This window comes from Haliotis rubra, unplaced genomic scaffold (genome assembly GCF_003918875.1).
Source record: "Haliotis rubra isolate DU_JTF1 unplaced genomic scaffold, ASM391887v1 Scf473, whole genome shotgun sequence".
NCBI lineage: Eukaryota > Metazoa > Mollusca > Gastropoda > Lepetellida > Haliotidae > Haliotis > Haliotis rubra.
In genome coordinates, this window is record NW_025767161.1 from 428273 (window position 1) to 442184 (window position 13912).

The following is a 13912-nucleotide window of genomic DNA, read 5'->3' on the forward strand; positions in this document are numbered from 1 at the left end:
CCAGATATTCTCATTGTGTACTCAGAAATATGCTTGTATGATTCAGATGTGTGTGTATTTGTTTGATTGGTATAAAAACGACCTGTAAATCGAATTTGAACTTGACAAACCAGTGATTGATATTATGATCAGCGTCCAAGACGCCAGGATACGAAGACATACAAATAACCACGCCACCAATCTGACCACCCGATTCACGTTTTTTTATAAACATTTTGCATAGGTGCTGGAGACCTTTTCTATCCAAGTACCACGGATCAGGATTATGAATGTTACTAGACCGAATTTAGTAATCTGGTAATACCGTATACAATACTGGGTTCAGGCCGTACTCTGGCAATCTCTTTGGAGCTATCAACTGGTCTTACCTACAAATATGAAAATACAGTCTAAGAACCTACATACTCAAGTTACATTAACTCAAGGGCCATGACCATCACCCATCCGCAACCTTCATCACCATCATCCATCTTCTATTACATCACCATCGTCCTTCCTCTAGTACATTCGCATCACGCATCCCCTGTCATCACCATAGCCAAACCTCTTCATCACCAACATCCTTCCTCTACATCATCACCATCACGCATCCCCTACATCATCACCATCACGCATCCCCTACAACATCACCATCACGCACCCCTTACATCACCATCACGCATCCTCTACAACATCACCATCACGCATCCCCTACAACATCACCATCATGCATCCCCTACATCACCATCACGCATCCTCTACAACATCACCATCATCCTTCCCCTACAAAATCACCATCACGCATCCCCTACATCACCATCACGCATCCCCTACAACATCACCATCACGCATCCCCTACAACATCACCATCATGCATCCCCTACATCACCATCACGCATCCTCTAAAACATCACCATCATCCTTCCCCTACAACATCACCATCACGCATCCCCTACATCACCATCATGCATCCCCTACATCACCATCATGCATCCCCTACATCACCATCACGCATCCCCTACATCATCACCATCACGCATCCCCTACATCATCACCATCACGCATCCCCTACAACATCACCATCACGCACCCCTTACATCACCATCACGCATCCTCTACAACATCACCATCACGCATCCCCTACAACATCACCATCATGCATCCCCTACATCACCATCACGCATCCTCTACAACATCACCATCATCCTTCCCTACAACATCACCATCACGCATCCCCTACATCACCATCACGCATCCCCTACAACATCACCATCACGCATCCCCTACAACATCACCATCATGCATCCCCTACATCACCATCACGCATCCTCTAAAACATCACCATCATGTTTCCCCTACAACATCACCATCACGCATCCCCTACATCACCATCATGCATCCCCTACATCACCATCATGCATCCCCTACAGCACCATCACGCATCCCCTATAACATCACCATCACGCATCCACTACATCACCATCACGCATCCCCTACAACATCACCATCATCCTTCCCCTACATCACCGTCACGCATCCCCTACAACATCACCATCATCCTTCCCTACAACATCACCATCACGCATCCCCTACATCACCATCACGCATCCCCTACAACATCACCATCATGCATCCCCTACAACATCACCATCATGCATCCCCTACATCACCATCATGCATCCCCTACAACATCACCATCACGCATCCCCTACAACATCACCATCATCCTTCCCCTACAACATCACCATCACGCATCCCCTACATCACTATCATGCATCCCCTACATCACCATCATGCATCCCCTACATCACCATCATGCATCCCCTACAACATCACCATCACGCATCCCATACAACATCACCATCATGCATCCCCTACAACATCACCATTATGCATCCCCTACAACATCACCATCACGCATCCCCTACATCACCATCATGCATCCCCTACAACATCACCATCATCCTTCCCCTACAACATCACCATCACGCATCCCCTACATCACCATCACGCATCCCTACAACATCATCCATCATCCTTCCCCTACATCCATCACGCATCCCTACAACATCACCATCATCATCCTTCCCCTACAAATAACATCACCATCACGCATCCCCTACACATCACCATCACGCATCCCCTACAACATCACCATCATGCATCCCTACAACAACATCACCATCATGCATCCCTACATCACCATCATGCATCCCCTACAACATCACCATCACGCATCCCCTACAACATCATCATCCTTCCCTACAACATCACCATCACGCATCCCCTACATCACCATCATGCATCCCCATCACATCATGCATCCCTACAACATCACCATCATGCATCCCTACATCACCATCATCCTTCCCCTACAACATCACCATCATCACGCATCCCCTACAACATCACCATCATCCTTCCCCTACAACATCACCATCACGCATCCCCTACATCACCATCATGCACCCCTAACATCACCATCATGCATCCCCTACATCACCATCATGCATCCCCTACATCACCATCATGCATCCCCTACAACATCACCATCACGCATCCCCTACATCACCACAATGCATCCGCTACATCACCATCATGCATCCCCTACATCACCATCATGCATCCCCTACAACATCACCATCATGCATCCCCTACAACATCACCATCATGCATCCCCTACATCACCATCTACATCTACAACATCACCATCATGCATCCCCTACAACATCACCATCATGCATCCCCTACATCACCATCACGCATCCCCTACAACATCACCATCATCCTTCCCCTACAACATCACCATCATCCTTCCCCTACAACATCACCATCGCGCATCCCCTACATCACCATCATGCATCCCCTACATCACCATCATGCATCCCCTACATCACCATCACGCATCCCCTACAACATCACCATCATGCATCCCCTCAAACATCACCATCACGCATCCCCTACATCACCATCATGCATCCCCTACATCACCATCATGCATCCCCTACAACATCACCATCACGCATCCCCTACAACATCACCATCATGCATCCCCTACAACATCACCATCATGCATCCCCTACATCACCATCATGCATCCCCTACAACATCACCATCATGCATCCCCTACAACATCACCATCATGCATCCCCTACATCACCATCATCCATCCTCAACATCACCAACCACTACATCACCATCACCCATCCCTTACCACCATCATCATCATCATTATCCATCCATCCGCTACAACATCACCAATCCTCTACAACACCATCATCACCCAACCCCTACAACATGACCACCTCTATGTTGCACAGTGCTCCACCTCCCACCTTGACACAGCACGCCCTGCAGCCATTGCTCCAGTCTCCCTGACACCGTTCCCTCAACACAGCCTAGTGACTACAGTATCATAGGAAATCACGCAATCGATACCTGGTTACCGACGGGAGTTTCTATCGCGTGTTGGGCAACCATTTATCTTAAACATCCGTTTTCTTCAGCATCTCAAAAAGCATGTTATTCCTCGCATAATTTGAATTTCGATACGCTGTTTTGATCTTAGCCTGGCTGCGCACGCATCTTTCAGTGGCTCCCTCTATCGAGTAACGGTGGCTCTAATCTACGGAGTGATGAGTTTGTGACTCGCGGCGGCGCCATCGACAGACTTGACTTTGATGTCACTTCGTCAGAAGTTCGCTGTCTGTGCAACATCTTAACCAACAGCTTGAACGCTCTCGCCCATAGCTCCGCGTTGACCTTTACCACACAAATCCGGCGAAATAATCATAGCTTTCTGATGTTTGCAAAGCGGTTTTCAGATGAGCTTCTTGGTCATAAAGATCCAATTAAAAACCAATCTATACTTTTCATCTGAAGTAACTGCTTTTTATTGGGTGTTACACTACAATTGCATGTAATGATGAAAAATGATACTATAAAAAATCAGCTTGTGTGTAGTTGGTTGATTGAATTGCAATGTCACTTGATTGATTATATTGATGTATGATCTTTGACCGCAAAATATTTATATGTTTCGTTTAAGTATTGTCATTATTAATCTCATTATTATTATTATCACAGTACTCTTGTACATGGATTATTATGTACTCACATTTTCTTTCAAATCCACATGGGGCAGCGGGGTAGCCTACTGGTTAAAGCGTCTGCTCGTCAAGCTGAAGACCCAAGGTTCGATTCCCCATATGGCTACAATGTGTAAAGACCATGTCTGGTCTCCCCCGCCGTGATATTGCTGGAATATTGCTGGAATATTTCTAAAAGTAAACCATATGCACTATTAATAAGCTTGTTCTTTTCTCTCCCACAGGTGTACGGTGTGACGTCGTTTCTGTTTGTGGTGACGTCAATCGCGGGATTCTGTCTGGAAACACTGCCGGGACTACGACCACGACTCAACGTCTCCCAACCGTGCGACGGTCAACAAGAGGGCATCGCAAGCGTTCTCAGTTCCCACGAAGCCCTCAACGTCTTGGACGTTATCTGCACCGTCTTCTTCACATTGGAGCTCATACTCAGGTTCATATTTGCCCCCAACAAGCTCAAGTTTGTTCGGTCAATGATGAATATAATTGACTTGCTAGCCCTTGTACCACTGTACGTTCAAGTGATATTTCAACACTCTGCTCTCCAGGCGTGCTACCTGAACGAGCGACTCGTCATTGAGATCATGTTTATACTGCGCATCATTAGGATGTTTCGTATCTTCCACCTTGTTAAACATTACCAGGCTCTCAAAGTGCTTGTTTATTCTTTGAAGGCCAGTTTACAGGAGCTTTTGATGTTGTTTATATTTCTTCTTATTGGAATGCTTGTCTTCGCCACAATGATTTACTATGCAGAAAGAAAGGATGCTACTAGCCCAAGTGATACTTTCAACACAATACCAGTGGGCTTTTGGTGGGCTATCATAACTATGACGACAGTTGGGTACGGTGACGTGTATCCCAAAACACCAATAGGTTACATCGTTGGGACAGCTTGTTCTGTGAGTGGTGTGCTGTTGGTGGCGCTTACTATCCCCGTCATTTCCAATAACTTCACATTGTTCTACCGGCATGTCCAGTCTCGCGGGGACTCCCACAAGGACGCAGACGACTCCTTCACAATGATCAATGACAGTTCTCACACCATCGTCAGGAAGGCCTCTGCAGCTTCTACCCTGGTAGAACCTTACATGAACGGTTCAGTCGGCATCCATGACAATGAACTAAAGGACAAGTCGTCTCCAATTTTTGTTCCGATTGCCAAGTTTTCGGACGCAAATTCCATGACGGACATCGTGCTCCAGAAGTCATTGTCAGACTACAGCCTCAGAAGAGATCCCTCCGTGCGCGCGCATTCTGATGACGGGGTAGGATACGAAGGGGAGACAATCCTGTAAGCGCCATTGTGTAGGGTCAGTTAACACGATAGACTCAGCTCTAGATACAGGCAGTCGTAAATTCGCTTCACTTCAATTTCTGTGATGGTGGTGCGGAAACAATGTCGGGTCAAGGTTTCGTAATACGGCTGGTGAGATGACCAGCAGCCGCTACCGCCACAAACCACGTTGCGGGTTCAATGACGTCACTGCATCTCCGTCGGGATAGTTGTGAGCAAGTGACATGTGCACATTCCGTATCAGTCAATGATGATTACGTTACCGGAAGTGATTACCCAAATACAGCGCCATCTCTGCGAAAGAGGGTCAATATAATTGACCACTTGTGAGGAAAGAAACTAAATTGTTCCTGGAACGTAATCTATGACACTGGCAATAATGAAATATCTGTTCTGAATTCTTGAAGAACATCAAATAATCCTGAGATACAGGCTCACGACTGATCAATCGACTAGCATATTGTGCATGATGTCATTGTAGCTGTATGTAGCGCAGGTGCAGATCCTGTCAATTTGAAAATTCTGGCCGCGAGCGCCGGATGTATATACCAGCCATAATATCCTATGCGATCCACTTTTTATGCTATGCAAGTTTTATGGGTTTCACTTAAAGTGTTGCGGGGGGGTTGACTTCAAGAATTTCACAACCGTTCTGTTTACGTGGAATGCCGGATTAACCAGTTTTATATAATGCCAAGGCATGGCGTTCCTATACTGAATGATTTTGTATTGGTAGGCGTAATAGAAAGGTTTGTGATATGCAATTGCAAATATATGTACTGTGTCTCTTGCCTTGACGGTAGCATTCCTAATATCCGAGATAATTGTAGCCTAGACTATCGGGATTCTCGCTCACGCTTCGTTATTTCACTTCAGTTCATATGCAAGTCTTACAAAACCATTATTTTGGAAGGTTTATGTTAAAGAAGGAGAATACATTCCTGAAAGGTTGAGAGTGGTGGACTGAGCGAAAAGTCGGAATAACGATGATGACCGAGCTTTCCCGAATGTCACTTTGGTGAAAGTAGCTAATTAATATTACATACATGCCCAGCACGTTCTTCACGTTCTAGAGCACACGCGCACATTCCTGAAATAGACGTACATATGTATCAGTACACATTCACTGAGAAGGACTTCTTCATTATTAGATGACGTGTTGTGTTATGACGTAGTACCAGCTTATGCCATCTGTACCACTCGTGGGTACACATTCAGCACACACCGGTGAGAGTTGTACTCAAAGCGATAATTTGACTGTAGCTAATGTACCCTTATAATAATAGCGATAATTGTGGAGGGTTGCATGCTCTCAATTAAAAACTGATATATTTGTCTCTTTTAATCTTGACGGGGTGTTTTGGTGTGTCAGCGTGTGTTGCTGTGTCCGGTGCTTCAACAGCAGCTTGTGCCCATCAAACCGGCATTCTGTTCATACGAGCAGTACTTGATATCCTGTGGACGTTATACTTATCCCTATTGACACTTTGGCTTATACCATACTTTAATTGATCTGAGAAGCAGCAAAACGTGTAGTGAAATAACTAGTCCTTCCAGTGTCTGTATCTACTTTCTTCTTACTCCCAATTCTCCCTCGTCACATCCCTTCCTCTTTCACATGTCCCTCACCCCCCTACCCCACCCCCCTTTCCCGTCTCGTCTCCCCATTTTGTCTCGTCTTATCCCCCAGTCTCCCTCACTTCTATTAGGATTACGGATGTCGTAGATGCTTTTATGTAAAGAGTTATGGGCCTTTCTCTTTTCAGGATCCTTTTCAGGATTTTCAGATTGTGGCAAAGGTTGGTCCGCGTTTAGACTTTCCTCAAAATAACGTCACAGCATAATAGAATGCCGTTCAAAGTGACGTAGAAAGAAACTCTGTCATTCCCTAACCCCTTCACTCACTCAAACCTTAGCCTAGTAGTATTTCGTCTTCACTTCTGTATCCCATAGACGCCCACCGTTGACATCCCGCCTCCCCTTTCACATCACATCTTCCCCAAACATCACGTACTTGTCACCTGGTTCACTGACAATGTTTCATAGTGACGATTGTGAGGAAATTGTATCTGATTTAATTCCGGAAGCTCACCATGTAGAACCAGAAATTGTCGTTACGTTATTGAGGTCGCTTTTTACATCGGTCGCTAATGTATCAGGCTTTTATTAGAGATGCCATTAGGGGAACATTGAAGACTTCATCTGGTCGTTAAAGTAGCAATCATTACAGAGAGATGTCATTAGGGGAACATTGAAGGGTGTCTATTTGGTCATTAAGGTAGCAGGTTGTTCAGAGAGATGTCATTAGGGGAACCTTGAAGGGTGTCTATTTGGTCGTTAAGGTAGCAGGCTGTTCAGAGAGATGTCATTAGGGGAAACTTAACCACATGTTAATTTGGTCGTTAAGGTAGCTGCCTGTTCAGAGAGATGTCATTAGGGGAAACTTAACCACATGTTAATTTGGTCGTTAAGGTAGCAGGCTGTTCAGAGAGATGTCATTAGGGGAAACTTAACCACATGTTAATTTGGTCGTTAAGGTAGCAGGCTGTTCAGATAGATGTCATTAGGGGATACTTAACCACATTTTAATTTGGCCGTTAAGGTAGCAGGCTGTTCAGATAGATGTCATTAGGGGATACTTAACCACATTTTAATTTGGTCGTTAAGATAGCAGGCTGTTCAGATAGATGTCATTAGGGGATACTTAACCACATTTTAATTTGGTTGTTAAGGTAGCAGGCTGTTCAGATAGATGTCATTGGGGAACCTTAGATGTTTTATTTGGTCGTTAGGGTAGCAGACATTTGAGAGAGGTGTTATCAGGGAACAAAGAATGGTGTTTATTTGGTCGTTAAGGTACCATGCTGTTCGGAAATATGTCACATGGTTGGAACTTTGAATGCATTATATTTGGTTGTTAAGGTAACAGGCTTTTCAGGGAGATGCCATCATGGGAACATAGAATGCATTTTATTTGGTCGTTAAGATATCTTTTATTCTCTCACATATGACTTTCCTGGTCGTTAAGGTTTCATTCTATAAACTGTCATTCAGGCATATTCCAGTTCTTTCTAATTTATTGTTAAGACACCAAACTGTTTTCTAAGATGACCATCATTGGCCGGATATGTCAATCCCTAACAGATGAGTCTTCTGATGTCATTTTATCATCCGAGTTTTACCAGGAATTTTGTTAAAAAAAAGTAAAAATGGCCACTCTCCGCTATCGTCTTGTGTTGATGGTCATTCGTGAGTTATATAGAGATGTTCTTGGAATAGCCCCAGACTCGTGCAGGGCTGTTTCCGTTGACCTCTGTCGACCTTCTAAATCACCTGCCACACTCTTATTGTTCCAGGACCATGGGGAGAGGACTTTCTGCAAAAATCAACTTCAGCATCCTTTAGAGGTTTCCTTCAAATTGTATTTTTACCCCCCAGCTGTACACTCGTGTATAATGTACACAGGCGGGTTTATCTATCATCGATGCACTTACTCATATGAAGCATATGCTAAACTGGCAGCTTTTTCTTGCTAAGTAGTTCATTTTGACTAGTTTAATAGCAGTTTCCAAGTCGTTTTTTGCAGATTGTATATTAAAGTTATCTGGTTCACTTGTTTTTGATTATAGCTTCATTGACTACAAGTACGTCTTTGTCACTTTTACTTTTAGAAGTTTATCACTTGTATGAAGACACTGTATCCAGCGTGTGGCACATTCCATCTCATCCTTGTATTAAATGCTTGTATTCTACCCACCAACATCATCGTTCCCTCACTCACCCACCCACCCTCTGTATGGTCTAGATCCCACCGTTTCCACCTAGACATCCGCTGTAAATCACGTTTAAGACGTGAGTCCAGTTATATGTATATATTATACCAGTATACCAGAATTCATCTGCTAGTTTGTTTTGTTGTTGCTGATTCTGTTCTTGTAGATTATATTCAAGGACAAACCATGTTTCAGCTTGGACCAAAATTGTCTATTTCCTTTGGTGCGGGTTCACCTTGTTTTTATATTACATTTTGTTAGCTTATATTTCAGTTGAGTGTCTTCCAATCATGCTTGTCACCTGATATTGCTGTCATGCAGCTAACAGTACTGTACATTTCCCATTTGTCTTTCTGCACTACTTCCCCCGTATACAAGAGCTGTATACGTGAGCCATACAACATCCTGCCCAACTGACATCACCAGCAGGCTTCAGTAAGGGGAGATAACTGCATCTTCTAGTCTCCAACAGGGGAGACTACTCCGGAGATACATTATAGATCCGTGTCTTTGCGATGACATTACACGTGTGCACTGTGATTTTATCTACTTCTGGTTTGCATTTTGCTGTAGTTAGGCGTTGACGACCGCCTTCAGCACGCGCGGAATCAGATCGCGAGTGACGTCAGTGTGCACGTTTTGTCTTGCCGCCTTCAGTTTGTATTCTTGCTCAATACCAAGTTCGTTAACTCTTATGTTTCCTATTCCCGGGAGGAATGGACAGCAGACATCTTGTCTCGTCTGCAAACCGTTAATAAATTATTTTCTTGAACCACAAATATTGTCTGTTGAAATATATATACTGTGTCGAACTTCGATGTGTCGAAGTTACGGTTGTCTCGAAGTAAAAGTAAAATCCTGCGTATTCCTTGTTTAATCATCATTTTGAGGTTGTGTCTAACCTCGAAGTATTTACCTTGGTCCCTCCAGCTTCGACACAACGATGTTTGACAGTATTGTATCTTCCACATTCGATGCCAATATTACATCGTTACTTCCAGACTCTGTATCAGGTTTAAAGAACTATATTTTGTGTAACTATGAAAAAAGACTTGCAAAGAGCAATACAACATCAAACTGAAAGATCGTAAACATAAAGTCTCAAAGCATGTAGCTTTTTCTGGATCCTCGGCATCAGCGCTCATAAAGCTATCTACAGTATCTGTTTGTCAATATTGCAACCCATAATGTATTATAATATAGGTGCAGTGGAACAATCACAAGGGAACAATTGCATAATCCCCATGCAGGAGTATTGATTCGCTATCCACGAATACAAAGTAATTATGGACACAGGTAAATATTGAAGCAGAGGTACGTTCAATATTTACAACCACGGACTACTGCCGTTTTGTGAGCTTAGTTGCCATTTGAATAGGGATGTTTACATTGCTTTTTCGTTGCTGACGACGTCCACAACGTCCATGGCATCAACGACTGTTGATGCTGATGATGCTCCACAGAGGAATGCAAGTGTCGGTAATGTCGAAACGATCTTGTCCACATATAAATTCTAATATGTTTATTTTGAGGATATTTTTATGAAGGTTGATAATTAACAATGGAGATGTTAATTAATAATTCCACATATTAATTAGTGTCTAAAACTAGTAATACTAATAATACTAGTGATATTTTTGGGGGAATATCAATCATATTCACTTATTGATGCTTCTTTAGTCTATATTTGAAGGAAATCATGTTAGGTGTGTCAAGAATCTATAATACATGCCTTCTAATCCACGCATGTCGAGACCGGCCAGTACTGTCTACACCTTGACAAGATATGTTGGCCTTCAGAACATAGTCAAACCTTGACACGATATGCTGGCCTTTAGAATATAGTCAAACCTTGACACGATATGCTGGCCTTTAGAATATAGTCAAACATTGACAAGACACGTTGGCCTTTAGAACACAGTCAAAACTTGACAAGATATGTTGGCCTTCAGAACACAGTCAAACCTTGACACGATATGTTGGCCTTTAGAACATAGTTAAACCTTGACAAGATATGTTGACCTTTAGAACATAGTCAAACATTGACAACATATGTAGGCCTTTGGAACATAGTGAAACATTGACAACATATGTAGGCCTTTCGAACATAGTCAAACATTGACAACACAGGTTGTCAATGTGCACTTGACACCAAAACGGCGAATAAAGAGGGCCAAATATATTGTTGTCGAACACCACTACAGAGGTGAGGACACCTGGTGTTGAATGTCATGCCGGCCATTTCAGCCTTCATAATGAAGGTCAAGGTCGCTGCACAGTCGGGCCTGCATTGTACGTGTTTCTCCTCTTTATGCCATTGACGTCAAGTTACACTGACACGGCTGAAACACAGCTTACAACCTTGCGGCTACATTTACATGTCATGTAAGTGTATGCGCGTTTGCACAAAGGTAGTTCAATATGCACGCGTGACTGCGCATGCGCCAAGATCATACGTTGCAACGTTGTACCAGAACGTTTCAAGGAGAGCGTAGAACGTGTTTACGTTGCTAGTTACATGTGGAACTAGTTGTGCAGATCCGTTAATATGTCTTTATGAAATATATGCGTTGGCACTTGGCACTTGATACACACTGCACTCGGGTACGTATGACCAATTATCACGTAGGTACGCCTATCAGCCCAGACAAGTAGAGGAATGTGTGAGTGCGTACGAACTGTCGACGTACACCTACCCACGCTCACAGAAAACATGTACTGAGTACATAGGTGAGAACCCTTTGCGTGTGTACGCCTATCCGGGCACATAGATATTTGAAATTAGAACGTACATACGTACGAACGTTTCAGGTATCTATGTCCGGTATTTAGGTATTTATCACAAAATCATATCACAGATTGCAGCACGCTCGTGAGAACCGCGGCTACGACAACCCTCACACATAAATGTCCGTTTCGTAAAGGCCCCTGTGGTTACACCTTGCCGTGTGTAAAGGTTGCAAGATCAACAAGACCTCCACGTCGTCGTTCCAAGACAGGGGCGTACCATCCAGCGTAGTCACAATGAGTCACAGATGCGGCGGAGGATCACAAAGAATAAAATATTACACGTAAGCGGCTTGTCAAGTTCCCTATGGCTTTACCACACGCAATGAAGCCATTATGACGGAGAGGTTCCCTATGTGGGCAATAGCAAGCCGATGAAGCTGTTTTCGACGCACTAAGATTCCAACAGGGTATCCATTAATAATTAACATTTTAATTTGTGAAGCGCTTCCTGGTTCATTTAAGTATTAGGTTAAGGTCAACTTGTTACAAGGTGTGCCTTTGAAGTGGTAGTTGCGGTCGGAGTGTTCTGTACACATATTCACGTATAAGCAAAGTAGCTGTTTTGGCAATAGGTAATTTTACTTTGCGTGCGAAAGAAGCTTTACAGCTCTGCTCGCTCAGTGCCATGCATAATTATTCAGGGTTTATATCAAACTATTATTTATGTCCACCCTCGATGGCATCACTATCACTATCATCTTGACTTAGTTCAAAGGATGTTTGACATTACACGTAATGACATTAAGACCATGCATGAAACGATGAACACCTGAGAAGTGCAATACTTTACGGAGAACGGGCTGGACCAATACCCCTACAGGCATTGACCGGGACAGTGCCTAACTCGACAGAAGTATTCACTGTCAAGCGCAAGGTCATATGCAGGACATGGAGGATGTATTGACCAGGATAATGCCTAACTTGACAGAAGAATACAATGTCAATGGCAAGGTCATATCCAGGACATGGAGGATGTATTGACCAAGATAGTGCCTAACTCGACAGGAGTATTCACAGTCAAGGGCAAGATCATATCCAGGACATGGAGGATGTTTTGACCAGGATAGTACCTAACTCGACAGAAGTATTCACTGTCAAGGGCAAGGTCATATCCAGGACATGGAGGATGTATTGACCAGGATAGTGCCTAACTCGACAGAAGTTTTCACTGTCAAGGGCAAGGCATATCCAGGACATGGAGGATGTATTGACCAGGATAATGCCTAACTCGACAGTAGAATACAATGTCAATGGCAAGGTCATATCCAGGACATGGAGGATGTATTGACCAGGATAGTGCCTAACTCGACAGAAGAATACAATGTCAATGGCAAGGTCATATCCAGGACATGGAGGATGTATTGACCAGGATAGTGCCTAACTCGACAGGAGTTTTCACTGTCAAGCGCAAGGTCATATCTAGGACATGGAGGATGTATTGACCAGGATAGTGCCTAACTCGACAGAAGTATTCACTGTCAAGCGCAAGGTCATATCCAGGACATGGAGGATGTATTGACCAGGATAATGCCTAACTCGACAGGATTATTCACTGTCAAGCGCAAGGTCATATCTAGGACATGGATGATGTATTGACCAGGATAATGCCTAACTGGACAGGAGTTTTCACTGTCAAGCGCAAGGTCATATCCAGGACATGGGGGATGTATTGACCAGGATAGTGCCTACCTCGACAGAAGTATTCACTGTCAAGGGCAAGGTCATATTAAGGATATGGAGGATGTATTGACCTAGATAATGCCTAACTCGACAGTAGAATACAATGTCAATGGCAAGGTCATATCCAGGACATGGAGGATGTATTGACCAGGATAGTGCCTAACTCGACAGAAGAATACAATGTCAATGGCAAGGTCATATCCAGGACATGGAGGATGTATTGACCAGGATAGTGCCTAACTCGACAGGAGTTTTCACTGTCAAGCGCAAGGTCATATCTAGGA

General features: G+C 43.8%; 1 protein-coding gene across 1 annotated transcript in view; it reads left to right on the plus strand.

Moving 5' to 3' along the window:
• Positions 1-6717, plus strand: part of LOC124290753 (potassium voltage-gated channel protein Shaw-like) — an 87061-nt gene extending 80344 nt beyond the window's left edge. Inside the window, exon 3 of the mRNA XM_046727569.1 lies at positions 4313-6717. Coding sequence (XP_046583525.1) covers positions 4313-5386 — 1074 coding nt within the window. The 3' untranslated portion in view covers positions 5387-6717. The remainder of the gene's footprint in view (positions 1-4312) is intronic.
• The last annotated feature ends 7195 nt before the right edge of the window (positions 6718-13912 follow it).